Below are 17,679 nucleotides of genomic sequence, written 5' to 3' on the forward strand. Positions count from 1 at the left end.
ACAAGTTTCATTTCATCAACGTGTACATAGGCTCAGAACAGTGCATGATTTTAAAAGCTTTACTGTAATATGTCACACTTTAACCTAAATGCCTCATGAATTATCTCATGTATTTTTCTATGTCCACACACATTTATAGGATGTGTGTACTTCCAGCAGTAAAGGCATTTTCCAGAATTTTGCTAAATACATTAAAAGCTTATTTTTAAATTTATAAAAACATTTAAAATACAAAAAAAAAAAAAGACCCTACACTTTGAGCTGTTATTAGAAGAGGTAATGAACTTAATATGTTAATAGAGAAAGGGAAAATAGAAGAGTTTTCTGAGTGTTTCTGAATGTTGTTTTTAGCATGCTATCATTAATGTATTAAAACATGTACAAAAATGCATTAAAGGATCAGGAATATTTTCCTGCAGGTACTTAGAACCTAATAAATAATGAATGTGATGATTAACTACATGGGCAGAAGTACAGAGCATTACCAAGAAAAAAAAAACTGCATAAAATCTGGCCTTTGAATGGATATGCACCGTCGTTTTTAATACTTAAAAACCCACTTGAATATACTCAGTTGTGTGTGAAGAGAAGACAAAAGAAGCAAGCGTGCTTGAATTAATATTATATTTTCAAATGAAACATTTAAATATTGCCAGGAGCAGCGAGGGTGTCTGGAAGGGAGCTCGCCGAGCAGAGCGCGGCGATGCGCTCAGCGCTGCTTGAGCAGCCACAGGGGTTTGTGCAGGTCGAGGGAGCTGAAGTACGACCACCACCATGGCTTCTCCCTGCCTGGTGAGGACCCTCCTCGAGCCTCGGGCTGCCTCTGCTGGGCGTGAGGGTCGAAAAGTTCCAGCGGGTCGTAAGGGTCGTAGGAATCCTCCATGGAGCGGCGCAGGAGCTTGTTGGGCCAGGCCTCCGCGGGCCGCAGGACGAAATCCACGCGCCCAGCCTGCTTCATCCTGGTGGGAATGGTGACCCTCTTCATCACCCGGCTGTAGCCTGGTGCCTGGGCGCTGATGATGTACGTCCCCGGCGGCAGCAGTCGCCAGTAGTCCCCGTCGGCAGCTTGGGAAAGGCACAGACACAACAAAACTCAGTTCAGACATAACAAAACCCAGCTCAGGCATAACAAAACCTAGCTCAGACACAACAAAACCCAGCTCAGGCACAACAAAACCCAGCTCAGGCTTAGCCTCGCCACCTCTGTAGCTGCACGTGCAACTACGCATGGCTCAAACACACCTTTGAGCACACACGGGGCTCAGAAAAACCTTTGAGCACACACATGGCTCAGACACACATTTGAGCACACACATGGCTCAGACACACCTTTGAGCACACACATGGTTCAAACACACATTTGAGCACACACATGGCTCAGACAGCCACGGGGCAGGCTGTGGGAGTAGCTCAGATTTTTAAAAATATCTGAAGGAAAGCTCTAGATGATGAGAAGAGACTTTGCCTGTGGAAACCTGGCCCTTGGGAGCTAATGGAGCAAAATACATGTACAAAATGGTAGTGACTGCTGCTCTTGTATCACAGGGAAGAGATGCTTTCCTTCATGCTGCTTTTCCCAAGGGTACAAGATATTATTCCCAAAGAAATTAATTTAAAACTATGTGAAACTTAAAAAAGTGAAATCAGAATCCAGGCTGCAATATATATACATATATATATAATGTCTAAAGAGCTAAGAAACCCCTCTTTTTATTAAATTACATTCAATTACTTTGGAGACATTCTTGCATGTAAGACTATGGAGCTGGAGCTGCAGCTGGTATAAATTGTCATTAGCGTAAAATGGGTGTAAATTTCCTCCAGCTGAAGGTTAGACCCTGCAGGCAAAAGCAGGGAGCTTTAAAACTGAAAAATTTATTCATCATTTTATATTTCCTTTATTTTGAATGGCAAGTTTCTTAGCTCAGTGAGTGTTGCATTAATACTATTTTCTTGTGGAATTTCTTAGTTCTTTTTAACGCTAAAATCAAAAAACTTTTTAATCATATATCATTCTTAACCCCACCTAGCTCTGAACAAATACTCTTTCCTACAGTGTAAACATATTTTTATTTAATTTTTATTCCTTTAAAGATCCACTGCCAATGGGAAGCCACTGTATGGGAAGAAGTTTGAAAAAGACCCTAATTCATGCCAGAGTCTCCCACCAGCCTCAAGAATCTGCATCATCTCCACTATTGTATCCCCTCTAGTGCTAGTTTTTTTGAAAGCTGGAAAACATCCACTACATTATAAGCCATTCTGGCTTTCTAAATTGATTCAACAACTATCATTAGAGCAAAATGTAACCATTCATATCTTCTATTTTGCACTTCTATGGCTACCCTGTTCTCACTGAAATCAATAATAAAAAGAAAGCATTGATTTCAGTGACAGCCTAAGAGCTTAGAACTTTATGACTGTGAAAAGTAGCAGTTGTATATGCCTCAATATGTGTTTAGCAATTGGTGACTGGTATAAAGTGGACATAATTCAATGTTCTAATAATTGTCCAAAAATTGCACAAATTTATGCGTTTCCACATAAACAAGAAAAGTTGTGGACCCTTCGATTTCTGCAATTATTCTAGTTGTGAAAATAAGAGAGGATTTGACTGTACTACCTACACCATGTTCACAATATCTCAACTAACTAATTCCACATCTCCACATGCTAAGTTACAGCCTCTGAGCAGAGCTGTTGCCATATTCCCCCAAACACTGGTTTTGGTGGACAGCAGACTGTTCCAGGTGAAATTTTTCACTTCCAGAACTTCATCATCCCAGAGACAGCAATGATTTAGCAGCCAGCTTGACATGTCTTTTCTCTTCTTATCCTAGAAGAGAACCCCCTCCCGAGCCTTCAGTTTTCCATTAAGGTGCCATTTCTACCAAACATGACAATACTTTTGCAGGTTAAGCTCTCAGTACTTTCATTCTGCCCCAGGAAAAATCTTTAATTGGAAATATTACCTGTAGTGACATCATGCTGAATGCCCCTGACTGAAATACGAGCATTTTTTATTGGGTTGCCAAACTTATCAGACACAATTCCTTTTATCCCCCGGTGAACCTGGCAAAGCAAAGCAAAGTTAGATGGGAGTCACTTACTACAATACCACCTCCTCATCACAAGGAAATCTTTGTAGAGAGGGAACAATTGTCAAAAAGTTCAACCCATCCTGAGGCTCTCAGGAGATAATGCTCTTTCAGATCACATTCTCTATTTAGGGAGGTCCAAGGGGACTGAGGGAAAGGGATCATGGAACTGGAGCTTTTTTGGGATAGGTATGTGGCTCTGCATTGAGAGACCCTTCTCTGCACAAATCACTGGCACCTCATGGTCTGACCACAGTATTTAAGGGCTGTTTCTGAAGGTCTGCCCTAGACACAGAACCGAAGAAATGAAAAGTTAAGGCTTTCAAAACCAATGTGATGCTCTGAACACAATGAGAAGGCACCTTCAGGTACTTGTGACTCATCATCACTCTGCTGCCTACACTTCACTGCCTGTCAGAATGTCCTGACAGCAGTGTGTATGACAGACATTTCCCCTTCTCTACAAGCACAGAACTGAGCTGCTTGAGCTGTTGAGAAATGTGCTTGGTGACAAACTAAAGAACAATGTGAATGCTGTCATACGAGGAGGTGCACAAACAGCTATATTGGAATAAAATAAAAACAAAATATAAAATATAAAAAATTTCCAAGTATTTAAACATTAAGCCTCTCGAGGTTCTCTTTTTATAGTGTTCTAAATTTAAAATATTTTATATCAGGAAATCTATATGACCTTTTTAATTGAAAAATAGTTTCATTTTGATTTTTTCTCTGAAAAACTACAACCAACTTGAGTTGTTCTTTACTTAAATTCCCCACCTCCTTTTTTTCTCTTCCTCTCACTTTCCCCAGTACCCTTGTCACAAAAGAAGAATAGAAAAAAACTACAATGCATCAAAACAATGGAGAAAAACATATTTGCTTTTCTGTTGGACTATAAAGATGTTTAAAAATAACCATTAAAGTATCCAAATTCACAGTAATTGATAACACTAAGCTTGAAAAAAAAAAGTCTAGACTAGTGAGAGCAGTTTTTAATTTGAGACTGTATTGTCACTGCTCTTGTTAAGCAGCTATTCCATACTGAGTGAAGCTATTCACTGGAAGGTTTAGGAACAACTCAATATAAGGATTTGAAAACTATCCCTTATAATGAAGCACTGCAATTTGCTTTGCAGCATGAACCTGGGGATTTATCATATGGATAGAGAGTAAATATGGTCAGAAGAGTCATTTCAGACTCAAATTCAATTTACAATGTAGACATACTCAAAGTTGTATGACCTCATCCAGCTTCAATAATAATTTTTGCAATTATAACATGACAGGATAAAAATTACAAAACTGAGATTTCTTTAACAATCTTGCTTTGGTTTTGCTTTGGTAAATGTACTATATTTCATTTATCCTCAAATTGGTGTCACGAGTTTGGTGGGGTGTTTTGATATTGCTTCTGATGGGGGGAACAGATCAGTGTTTAGGAAAATGAATTCTACTTCTGTGTGTTAAGGCAAGTGGATTTGTACACACACCAAACAGCCTGGTATGTATCAGAATAAGAAAAGTTTGAATTGGTTATGGCAGACTTAATCCTTATCGGGGGTAATTCAGTCATCCTTATCTGCAAAGTTGTTTTGCTTACTGTCCTGCATTTACTCAAAAAGCTTTTCCAGCACAGACTTCTACAGTATCTCACACTATAAAATCTTTACATCTTGAAGACTTCAATTGTAATATATATGGATTTAACCCAGCTCCATTTGGATTCACTAAAACTCATTTTCATCAGACAGCTGTAAAACGAAATGAGTTTGGTGGTCTGTACTGTAGACTTTATTGAATGATAATACTTACCACAAGTAGCAAGAGGTTGCTTAGAAGGGCCATAAAAATACTCCTAACAATTTTAAATTACTGAATACTCTATCAAAATAAGGCATGACAGAAAGCTAATCTACTAATGGCTGGGAGAAAGACGAGCAACTTCTGTTTCTGTGCTCACTTACTTATTGTCAGTGAGGTATTTGTTTTTGCTGAGCTAAAAACTATTATTAAAAATGACATTTAAGTGGTATGTTTTAATGCTCAAAGACACACAGTTCTTTAGAAGATTTGGCTTCAGATATTTAATAACTTTCATAAAGAAATCAAGATGGAAAGTGTATAAATGGCACTTCTAGCAATATTTCAGCTGAATCTAAATTTCTTGCTGTGGGAGAGTAGGGTTTGGGACACAAACATGGAAGGAATATGGAAAGGAAAATTTCAGGAAGCTCTCTGGAGAACAGATCTTGTTGCTTTAGTCCTCAGTAGGAAGGCTGATTCATACTTTTCTGAATATTCAGGTTTTCTCAAGTATTAAATTTTGGGCAGTTGATGAATAATGCTGCCCAAAGTATTCACAGATAATTCCCTTCCTCACTATTTTCAAGGCCTTTTCAGTCCTCAATCTCAATCTCTTCTGCAGCATAGAAAAAATACCACCTGTGTGTCCTGCTAGACAAACTGAGGGACTGGGGCTCCTGGAGGAGTGTGGTGATTGATTCAGCACCATCTCGAGAGCTAACCAGGAAAACAGCAAAGAAATTACTTTTGACAAAGAATGAAAAAGAAAAACAGAAAGCAAAACGGTCTGTAAAAGCAGAGCAGTACCATTTCCATGTAATTCAGAAGGGCACCTTTGTTTTCATGCCAGATTGTAAACAGTTCTTCCTCCAAAGGAAACTTTTCACATCCTACCTCCACAGTAACTTCAAAGCAATTTGTGTGAAGGTAATTAAAATCTGCCATACCTGTAGGTTTAAAAAGAAAGAGGAGAGCTCATGAACAGCCATGTAGATTTAACTGGAGCTTTACTGCTGCAGTCAGCTGAATGCCATCCCCATGGGTGTGGGTGATTACACTGTGAAAAGTGCTTGCTGATATATAAAAAGTATTCAACAAATTAAAAATTCTACAACTTGTTTCAACTATAAATTAACTAATGACAATGACACTTCTTTCAGGCAAAAAAGCATAATTTTACATTATTATTCACCTGGCCAAGAAGTAGCAAAAGAGCAATAAAGATTGGTTAATCACAGTAATTGTATAATCTGCTGTATCAGAGGTGATTGCCAAGGGTCACCAGAACAGAAATGACCTTTTGCCATTATTATGTTCTAAACTGTTTCTGTACAAAAGACATTGGATATAATTTTGGGAAGAATGTAAGCCAAAGAGATCTAAACCTAATTCTCACACATGCCCCAAAGCTTTCCAAATGTCTAGTTTCAACACAATTATTTGGGGATCCAGCTGAGTCCTATTGGAAAAACAACTGAAGCACTGCTGAAAATTTATGAACACTGATATTTTATCCATGCCAGTATTGAAGGAATTCTAAAGAAAACAAAATACTATTATTGGGGAAATCAAATTAACAACGGAAGCACAAATGAATTGGCTGTTTGTCTCTGTTGTAGTTGTCCCCGAAAAAGGAATTTATTTAAACAGATGAGAAAGCAGCACATGCATAGTCTTCAAGATGGATTCAGATTCATGTTGCTAAGGACTAAGAGCATAGCATTAAGCATTTATTTCTACATGTCAGATTTGGAAATAAAAATATGATATGATACAACAAATAACAATTTTGACCCTTGCATAACTTGTTAATTTTCTTCAAGTCCCATTGGAGTTGAATGCATCCCGTTTTATCTGCATAAAAACAATACCAACATAGATTTTACTACTTAAATCCCCTACAAATTATGTTTTGCAGGGTGGGACTTTAACCAAACCAAAATGAATAAAATCATTTTATTCAAACCCTGGTGTCTTATAAAGGTCACGTAGAGGTTTTACCTCACTTGATATGATGGTAAAGTGGTTTTACCTCCAGTGAAGCTGTACCACTCAGCACCATTTATAATACCTCCACGTTTTACAAAGTTCCCACCACAGCGAAGTTCGGACCGGTCCGAGATGACGGGGTGTGCATCTGCATAGGCTTTAGCCAGCATTTTGAACACCTGTACAGACAGGAATGAAATATGTTTGTTTTTACAAACTGAAAGCTTTGCCATTGCTGTCGTTAACTATTGCTGTTGTGAGTGCAGACAACGAGCCACCCTGTGTCCTCGAGACTGAAGGAGGTGATGAACTGCTCTGCTAGGAAATTTCGTTTGTCACTAAGAAATTTTGATTTGCCTTCTTCTCTAGGGTTCTACTGTGCAATCAAATATATTTATCCAGGGACAACATATTAAATACCAGTAGATTTTTTGATATTTGGCTTCAGTCTACCACCTGGGGCAGGAACAGAAGACATTTTTGGTTGTCCCAGGTTTTCAGGTTTTAAAGTTGAAATTTAGACCTCCTTTAGGTTTTGTTTTAGCTCTTGATATTTTTACCTCTTAAAAAATACCTATATTACCTTCAGCCCAACTAAATCTTCACCCTGAGTGCTGCTGCTTAAAATAGTCAGTGTCAATTTGCTTTGCACTTATCACTCACACAGGAAAACCTGCCAGTTTAATCTCAGAGACAGCTGCTTATGTGTGGGGCAGAAACCATTCCTAAAAAGTGAAGGATAGGATGTGGTGATGTAGGATGTCACCACTGATTTCCAAAGAGTGTTGTCACTGATGAAGAGCAGAGCAGTCACCACACAGAAAGGGACAGTGGCAGAACATGTAGTGAAGACAGAAGGAAGAGCAGTTATCTGAAGAAACCATTTATTTGAATCATGTTCCTGCACTTCCTCTCCCATGGTTATTCCAACTTTGCACAAAAATCCTCCTTCTCCTTTTTGTTTATTTGAACCTCATCTGCTAAGGCTAGACTCAGATTTCAACAATGAAATTACAGCAGTTACCAGATGCTACTTGATCCTACTATTCATTATCATGAGTTTCATTCCATATTGCTTATTGCAAGAAGTTTGGTGGCTAAAATCCTAGCTTTAGAAGTGATCCTAAAACTTTATCCTAGTGTTGTCATCAAGGACAAAGACCAAAATGACAAGGCACACAACATTGATTGATATTTGTGATTGTTTCTAATAATCAGATGGCTGAGCCAATCATGGGATCGGGTAGGTGACCAAGGAAAGATGGAAAGAGAGTTTAATATAAGTGTGAAGATACTTTACTGAAATACTTCTGATGACCAGAAACTAAAAATCCAGACTTAATATAAAATGCTTTTGTAACTCCCTTAAGTTTCTATGTGTCTAAATATTGCTCAGACCAGAAAATTAAGTGTCCTTCAAAGTTTTGCTGAGAAAAAATAGATGTTAATTAAATATATTAAGAAAAATTTTTACTGCCACCAGTTCAGTGACAGGCTCAATATCTTTAATTTCTACAAGAATTTGGGTCCAAATTCTGAACCTTCCATGGAAGGTTGTTGCCTGGCCACTAGTTCAAGTGAAAGAAGACAAGTGGTAGTGAGAAGAGAAAGTGAGAATTCCAAAGGAAAGTGAAATGTATTAAAAAAAACCCCAAAAAAACAACAAACAAAAAACCCACAAAAATAAAAAACCAAAAAAAAACCCCAAAAAACCTAAAGATCCTGGATAACAATACATTTGTTATCACTTAGAAGCTAATGTATGACTAGTCATGGACCTCAAGGAAACTTAGATTTTGAGGTATAATATAGAGGAATAAAAAGAGGAAAAACAGAGGAATCCTTGTGGCTTTGGGAGTGTGAGGTTTCACTCCATAAAGTGAGGTCAGTGCTGTTACCTCAGCCAGCACTTTTACCCCACTGACCATCACAGGCTGAGTTTTCAGGAGGAGGGAAGGGAGTGTTTCAACTCACCAGAGGGAGTGAACTTGACTTGGTGTGGATATTTCTGCTTTGGTAAGCAGAGGCATCAATTCAGTTTCTTGTATATCACAGAGCATTAAAACATCCTCTCCATAAACCCCAAAATATGGGAAATTTTTTAATGAGGTGGGCTCAACCAGATGCAAGAATATGAGTGTAAGGACATGGTCCAGCTTTGAGAGTCCTTGCTCTCAGCCAGTACTGGCCCAGGTTGTGGTGCAGGTCAAAAAGAGACTTGAAATCTGCAGTGTCTTAGAGCAGAGGAAAGAGAAGATCCTTGTGCTTCCACACATGCACCATGATGGACACGGGGAGGTGGCAGCACAGATGCATTTTCAAATGGGGAAACATGGTTTGAATACATTTCTCAAAATTTGATTTTTTAATATCTGGCTATCATCTGGCTATATCATGGCCAGCATTTCACCCTGGTTGTTGTCACCCTGGTCTGCAAGTTTCCTCTTGCACAGCAAATGTAGCAGGTCAGCATTCAGAGCAGTGGTTATGGCCAATGTATGGCAGATAACCAAACTTCTGTATTTTGGCATGCAGGTTCCCTGACAGCAGCAGCTGTAGATCACATAACTTAAATGCAGGTCACTTCACAGGTACAGGTTTTATATCTTTCTGAGTAAAATTTAAAGTGACACTGACAGTGCTGTTAAGGTTTCTGTGATGAGTCATTTGCAAAATCGGTTTTTCATTGAGGACATCCCCAACCCTCCCCTGTATGTTCTAAACTTCCAGACTTGTAGCCAAATTCCCAGACTTTGCAGTCACTGACTATGCAGCAGTCACCTGTATGGGGTTCCCTGTCTTACTGTGTTGCAAGCCAGGAGTGCCATTAGGGTTTGTCCAGGTGTGCACCACACTGGCATGGAGCCCTTTGTCTGTGTGGCTGCATCCTCTCACTCAAAATACACACGCTGTCCCTGAGTGGAAATGATGGAAGTACTGCTGTGCTTCCATTCCAGGGGTGAACTGCTTGATGAAGCACACATGGCAATATTCCTTCACCAGCTCTGCACAGGATAGCCCTAGCCCAGGCAATGGGATGTAAAAGCTCAATTTTATGATTTCCCCCAGTCCTCAGCAAGAGGTCCTGCAGCTTGCATTAGCACCCACCAGATATTTCTTACACAGGCTTTTTGCTGTGCAGTGCCTGGTTAATTTTACTGCTAAATCATTTTCATACACACACAATCAGCAGGCACTGTACAGCTCAGAAGAAATGGATTGATATAGAAAATGTTTAACAGTCATACATCTTTAAATATTTAATATGTGTTAGTGAGAACTGTCATTTCAGAAGAAGTCAGCCTAGAGATATGCTCAACGATAAAGGATGCTTCAAGTCAAAGATCAACTTCTGACTATTTTCAACTGCTCTTTGTTTATAAAAAGAATCACTGTTCTTAAGAGGCCACAGACATTTTTAGCACACACTAGAAGGCTGAATTGCTGGCTGTTCTCCTGGTGGGCATGTCGGCAATGAATACTAGATTGAGGAAACCAAAGGGAAATAGGAAAGATGGCAAAAAATTTCACAGAAGATTTACAGTGAGTCCCAAATGAGAAACTTTCCAGGGACAAGAGGGGGAAACCGATCTCATCCATCTGACCTGAATAAGTGTTACAAGGCTGCCACCATATGGTAACGAGTCTTTTTTCTCGTACTCTTTATAGATTCCACAGGAAAATAACACTGCTGGTCAGGCTTGCTCCTTTTCTTCTGGAAATCACTGGTAAAAATATTACAGCCTACTCCCTTTAAAAATTAAAATTTGTATTTTCCTAATCTGTGCTTTATGAAACCATATTTGGCCTCACAAAAGATAGGTAAATCTTTCCAGACCAAGCTTGTGTGTAAACAATCCTATATTTTAAATTACGTTAAGTAAGTGTATCAATTAGGGTCACATAACATTCTGAGTCAGAAGGAATCCACAAGGATCATCAAGTCCAGCTCTTAAGTGAAAGGCCTCTGTGGGGATTGAACATTTGACCTAGGCATTATTAGCATCAGCTCTACCCAAATGAGCTGATATCATGGTATATATATGTATATAGACTTGCATTATGCATATACATATTGCGTTTTACTTTTTTTGAGTCTTTTTTCTTAATGAGTCTAAGTACTACTTAGACTCATAAAGAAGAAAGTGAAGAAGAAAGAAACTTCCGCCCTAAAACTTCCATTTTGCTTTTCATATATAGTTATATTCTAAAACTTTAAATTTTAAATTTTCTACTATATTGTATCACATACATTTATTCAAATTACACACTAGTGATCATAGTTCTATTATTTAATTTTGGAAGCCTTCTCCACGGCCTCCAGTTAAAAGGTGTGCTTTGCTGAGGGTCAGTGCTTGTTAGCACAGAAATTTTAAAATTCTCAGTATCCAGGGTTGCAACATCTACATATGTTATTTAATATACATTTAATACATATATGCATACGTATACACATATGTACATGATCTAAATTAATCAAAGTTTGTTATTTATAAAAAGTAAATGTTTCCATAGCTCCACAAATGGAACCACATCCTAACCCTACAAAAACAATATTACCTTCTCATCAGGTGTAGGAGAGAACATTTTTTCTTCCATAGGATGCCTTGAATAGTCATAAGGATAGGTCACAACCAGCTCACCCCCATGGAGGCTGGCAGAGAGCACAAACGGGATAGACCTCAACCACTTCATGACTGCCTTTGTCTCAGGAGCCACCTGAAATCCAGGAGGAAAAAAAAAAAAAGCTGTGACTAGCCTTTCATCCAAAGGGATTAGATCCTGGGCAGGATGAAGCCCAGTGGAGAAGAGACTGTGTCGAAAGGAGAATGTTGAAGCTCTTTGGCTCTTCCACCCCAAAAGTTCCTTGAGGCAGAAAATCAGTTTTCTCCAGGGAATGATACACATTGTTCGCTGTGGAAAAACTGGAACAAAAATAAAAAAAGAGAAAATTTGACAGAAGAATAAACTTTTCATTACAGGGACATTTTCATATGATAATGGCAGTAACTTAAGGCTGGAAAACTTGTGGCATTTTATCACTACTTACCTAACTCACTATCTAATTTCATTTCTGAATCAGCAGGACTGACTTTGAATGGACAAACTGGAATTGGGGGATAAATTTGCAATTCTCGTCACTTGTTGAAAATGCATTTGCTACCGTTAGATCCAGGTTAATCTGTAAATAAATGAAAACTAATGCATATAAAGTACAGCACTGCAGTTCGTCTGCAGTGAACTGTAGCAGATAAGTCACCAAATTTAGGGGGTTTTTGACATTCCCTCCTGAGTTACAGCAACCAAGGGAGGGGGCAGCAGACTCCGAGAGATGTTCAAGCGCCAGACACGCAGGAGGCTCCTTCTGCCCGTCTCTGGGGAGGACTTTGTGGGACCAGCTCCGGTGTCAGTGCATTCTTAGGGATAACAGTGGCATCTGGTGGCCGGTCCCTGCAAGCCCAGACTCACACCGGTGCCTCTGGAGAGTTGAAGTTCTTTTCCTTGCAGCTGGGGAAGTTACCTGGGGAAAACCTGAGGAGGGCAGAGGCTGCTCACCTGGACCCTACACAACTGCAGATATGCAGGTTTTATAAAAATAAGAAATATCTGTTGTGATGAACTTAGCCCAGCATCTATTCAGGGCTGCTTTAGGGATTGCTCATCACCCTTTGCTTTCTCTCCATCAGCTGTCAGGAAACCAGGCAGCCAGGGATCCCGAGTGCCTAGTGACTAACAGTGTGCAGGGAAAAAACATCCAGAACAAACAAGATAAAAACTACCAAACCATCCAAATAAAGCCCCTAAAGACCTACAAACTCATGTTACAACAATAGTAATTCCTGTTTTCTTTGGATCAGTCCCTAATCTGCTATTGTCAAAAAAACCTTTAGAGATCCACAAACCCAGGTGTGGAGCAGAGAAAAACACTGTTAAGGTGCACGATGGATGGATTATAACTCCATCAATGAGGCAGAAAGCCAAGGAAAAAAGCCATGTCTAAACATAGTTTTACCTGGAATGATTTAAGAAGATACTGCCCTGTCTACTTCTGACCCAAGCAGGAGACTACCTCTCTACAGATGCCATAGTTTTTAACTGAGTCCTTCTAGTTTTTGGGATTCCTTAAAATGCCCTTCTGTAGCTATTGATTTGAAGTAGTGCCTTTAGTCACTGCAAGTGTGAAAGGCTGTACCTTGTACTAGGGAGGAAATGGGATCCTGAGTTTCCCACTGCTGCAAGGTGAATCATTAAATCAGTGGTTTGTGATTGGTATGTGAACACAAGCCAGTTTGTGCCACTGATCCCCAGGAGAAAAGGGTCAGGTTCATTTTGTCTGTCAGCCTGAATCTCTGTGTCACAACCCTTTCAACTTTGGCATTATAAAGGGGAAACTTAAAAATGGGATGTAACAAGTGAAGTCTGATCAACTAAGGAACACACAGAATGCACTTTCCACACCAGACTCCTAATCATGGGATTTTTTACATAATAGGGAATATTAAACACAGAGTTTCCAGGAAGGGCATGACATGAAAAAAAAATCAATTTAAAAAGGCAGATAAAGGACATTCCAAAAATAAAGGACTTTTTGCAGTCTCACACACCCACTCACAGAATGCAGAAGTGGGAGAAGAAAGCAGCCCCCAGGCTTCCTGACAAGAAACATGGCAGTGTCCAAAGAATGCTATCTGCACCAAAGTATTTGTTTTTCTGGCCTTTGTACAGTGTCCTGGGATGATCTGGTCATGATCTTTATCCCAGAAGTGCTTGGGACTGAACCAGCCACTTCCACCTGCACCATGGAAGTTCATCCTTTGAGCCCATCTCTTCTGAAGAGAAGACCCCCATTGGCTTGTAAGAGGCTGTGTCTGTGCCTGCCACATAGATTGGGCAATTTGGGAGTTTCTCCGGGTGGTTGAGCACTGGAACAAGCTCACACCATCCAAGTCCATAGCACCAGCCCTTCTGAGGAGGTTGCTGCCCTAAAATCTCACCAGCTCTCTGCCCTGCTGCAGCTGCCCCAGCTCTTGCTGCCCAGCCAGAGAGGCCATGCCTGACACAGCATCAGCTCTGCTTTCAAACAGCAGCCCTGGGCCTTGGTACGATTTTTAATTTGCTCCTGCAATTCAGTCGACAAGAATAAAATGCACAGAGAGCATTTATTACTTGAGAGCTCCTGATTTCAGTCCTTCATCCTGATCAGCCAGCTGGCCAAAGAGACACCTTCATAAGCCTCAAGACAGTGCTGTCTCACAGAGGCAGTGTCTTACTGAAGTGAACGTTGTGAAAACAGGAGTTTCAATGTCGCTATTTTTATTCTAATAACATTTCAGTGACATCAATGATTAAGGCTTTGAAATTAGCATATTCTTGTTCAGCCCACTGGATGATAGCAGATGTTATCTACGCCACTCTGGCCTTTGACTTTTCCTTTAATGTGGGTTTTGTGGAGTTTAATTTATTTTCCTTTTTTTTCACCAGGGCTTTTGCTTTTAAGTTAGATGAGATCAATTTTAAAGTACCCATCCCACAAGAACAATTCAGAGCACAACTAGAAAATAGCAAAATTATTTCTGCATGAATAGCGAGAAGGGCCACTACCATGTTTAAACCTGAATCTCATTTCTATCGATTATACTGCAATTAGTCACTGTCTCCATGGCTTTCAAAGATTTCTTTCTTCCCTTTTAAAAGCAGCCAGACTAATTTTCCTAAAGAGTATGCCAGCCTCCACAGGCATAGACTTCCGAATTCTGTTTGAACCAAGACAATTGAACTGACTATATTTCAGATGAAGCTTGTCTGTCTGAGCCCTCACACCACTTATTACAACAATTCATAAAACAAAACATGCTGTAGGAGGCCAGGCTTTCAGGCAGCAAGAGCTCTGGCTGAGAGCTGCTTTCTGCCTCCTGATCATTGTACAATGTCCTGCAACACTCAGGTTAATTGCTTTAATAAGGCAGGTAACAAACAGTGTCGAGTAAATGAAAGGGGAGAGGCTGGTGTTGAAACATTCAACCTAATGCTCCTGCAGGCACAAAGAAACACTGTGAGAGCCGTGGGTTCATTTGCCTGACAAAACCGAGGCTCATTAAGGGACGAGTGATTTGGCAGTGCTGTGGTACCATCAGCAGAGGAGACACAAGGCTGTGAGACCACTTACTGCCAGGTTTGTGCACCATAGGAAACTACAGCCAGCAAGGAGATTTTGTGATGCCACCAAGGCCACAGACCCACTGGTTCCCTCATTTGCTCTGTAAAGCATATGGATTCAGAGATTTTTGGAGACTTGTTTATGTGAGGCCCAGCTTTGGGGCCAGGAGAGCACCTAGAAGTTCCCTAAGCTTTGGTGCTCTGAGGAGTACCTTGGATAGCCACTTTCTTCTTTAAAAACAAGAGAAGGTTTGCGGGAGAAGTGATGTATTTGTGACCCCAGGTCAGCCCCCAGTGAGGCAGAGCTCAGGCAGGGAGGGGTGGCTGTGTGCCAAGGCTCCCTGGTCCCCTGTCTGTGACAGATAACCCAGGGTGATGCTGCAGCCAGGCCAGAGCTGTGGTGGGATAATGTGAGAATAATGTTTGGCTGTCTCCACCCATCCCTCTATAAACTGCTGTGATGTTACACAGTGTTTAAGAAAGCTAAATAAATGGTTGTAAAAATGACTTCTGCGAGTGGCTGCCTGCCACTGACCATCTCTCTCAGGTCAGCAGAAGAACCAGGGCAGAAGCAGGACTTGGAGGAGGTTAGAGCCAGGAAATCCAGAGTTACAGGGTCTCTGGGCTGCACAGTGTGAGACAAGCTCACAGTTTGCACCAGGCTCTGTCATAAAAATAGAGGTCAAAGATATGTTTGTCCTTCCTCAGTGCTGCCTGGGTCCTCAACCCTGCACTTCTGGACACAGAGAGAGAGAGTGAGCACATGGCTGGAGGGAGATCTCCATCCTTTCCTTTCCATGTTGGAGCAGGGGAAGGGTCTGAGGAGCTCTCCCTCTCAGGTGGAAGGAGCACCATATAAAATGTGTGATGAACTGACCACAGCCCCCATTCTCAGTCCCTCTGCACCACAGGGGAAAAGCAGGTATAGAATTCAGGTGCAAAATTAAGGCTGGGAAGAAGGCAGAGTTGGGGGGAAAGTGTCTTTAAGATGTCTCATTACTCTACTCTATTTTGATTCATAATAAATTAGATACAAATAATTTTCCTCAAGTTGAGTCTGTTTTGCTTCTGATGTTAATTAGTGACCAATCTCTCCCTGTCTTTATCTCGACTCAGGAGTTTTTAGTTATATTTTCTGTCCCCTGTCCAGCTGAAGGGGAGTGATAGAGTGGCTTTGGTGGGCACCTGGCATCCAACTAGGGAAACTCACCACAAGGGTGAATCAAAATCTCTCTGACTTTTCTCCTAAAACCTGTTTTTTCCCTCTCAGCTATTTTCATTTGGCTTCAGGCTCTGCTCCACAGCTCTCAACCCTTCTTTACCATCAGAGGCTCTGAACTCCACTTGCATTTACCAGCTCGCTGTTATGTGTTATTATTCAGTCAAAAGTTGAAAACTTTTAATCTTGTGACCTTATAACTATGCAGAAGTTCAGTGCCAGGGGTTGGGATCTGTGATTACATGCTAAAATGGAATAAATATAAACTTTAAAAAATAGAAAAAAATAGAATAAATATATATACTTGAGCTTAATTATAGAAGAAATCAGTGGTCTAATACACTGTGCATTACTGAGCCTCTTACAGCCTTGTGTTTTCACATGCCCATTATCCTGAGGAAGTGAGGTGCTTTTATCTATGTTTTACTAATGTGTAATGGAGTAGTAGAACACTGGAGCAGCATCAGGGATGCCTTTGGGATTCAGACCTGGCTTTACAGAAGACCACCTGCAGCAGAGTAGGAACCTGAGGCATGGTCTCTCAAATCTCTTTCAAGGGCAGCTAAGGTCAATTTAGAATTGTGCTGGGGCTGCTGTGCTCAGCAGCACAGGTAGGGCTGAGCTTTGCATTCTTGACATTACATTACACAGAGCTTAGTGATGATGACTGTTAGGCCCTGGAGTGCTGCCTCCATCCTGGTCCCACCCTGCAGCAGCAACTTTCCCTTCCACACCTCTGCAGCCTTACAGGCTGTTTCACTGCTCTGTATGGTTACAGTCGTTTATAAACATCCTCTCTTAATGGAAGGTGACACCACACAGCTTTACATGCAGCCTTTGTACATTTCCCATGGCAGAAACTCCTATTGCATCAAACCTGTGCAGGGCTTGCTGCAATCACAACCAAATCCATAAAGGCTCTAACAGGCACCAGGGTTTAAAGCACTAATGATGAATCATTACACACTTGTGACCCCCTCATAGCAGTCATTATTCTTAATCTAAACCAGCAAAGTTCATATCATCCACAAATTTTCCAAATTATTTGTGACACCTGCCTCTTTGGCCAGACCTACACCATGATTTTCATGCCAATTCTGAGCCTGTCTACTTCAGTCCTACTTATAAAATCTGACTGCAAGCAAATAACTTCAGAACAAGCAATCTCAGTCTCTTAATTCCTGAGCTGCTCTGTAGTATATATGATTTATAAAATGTGTAATTCATACCTTACCCCACCAGTAGGACTGTGGAATGGGGATGTGGTCCAGACGGGCCCCACGAATCCCAGCTCTTCTGTAAGCCTCAGATGTCAAGTCTGGGAAATTTCTGTTCAGGTCCAAGTTCTGAGCTGTCTGTCGTCCGATGACCCATCCATTGTAACCAGCCCCCTATTTTGTCACACAGAAG

The 17,679-nt window shown here is 40.6% G+C and overlaps 1 protein-coding gene across 1 annotated transcript in view; it reads right to left on the bottom strand.

Moving 5' to 3' along the window:
* Positions 1-610: 610 nt before the first annotated feature.
* CPZ (carboxypeptidase Z) overlaps positions 611-17,679 on the bottom strand; it is a 35,115-nt gene continuing 18,046 nt past the window's right edge. Inside the window, exons 6-11 of the mRNA XM_014895290.2 lie at positions 17,499-17,660; positions 11,454-11,612; positions 6,937-7,072; positions 5,712-5,851; positions 2,973-3,072; positions 611-1,065 (exon numbers count right to left, since the gene is read on the bottom strand). Coding sequence (XP_014750776.2) covers positions 710-1,065; positions 2,973-3,072; positions 5,712-5,851; positions 6,937-7,072; positions 11,454-11,612; positions 17,499-17,660 — 1,053 coding nt within the window. The 3' untranslated portion in view covers positions 611-709. The remainder of the gene's footprint in view (positions 1,066-2,972; positions 3,073-5,711; positions 5,852-6,936; positions 7,073-11,453; positions 11,613-17,498; positions 17,661-17,679) is intronic.

Source organism: Sturnus vulgaris, chromosome 4, assembly GCF_052056855.1.
Source record: "Sturnus vulgaris isolate bStuVul1 chromosome 4, bStuVul1.hap1, whole genome shotgun sequence".
In the NCBI taxonomy this organism is placed as follows: domain Eukaryota; kingdom Metazoa; phylum Chordata; class Aves; order Passeriformes; family Sturnidae; genus Sturnus; species Sturnus vulgaris.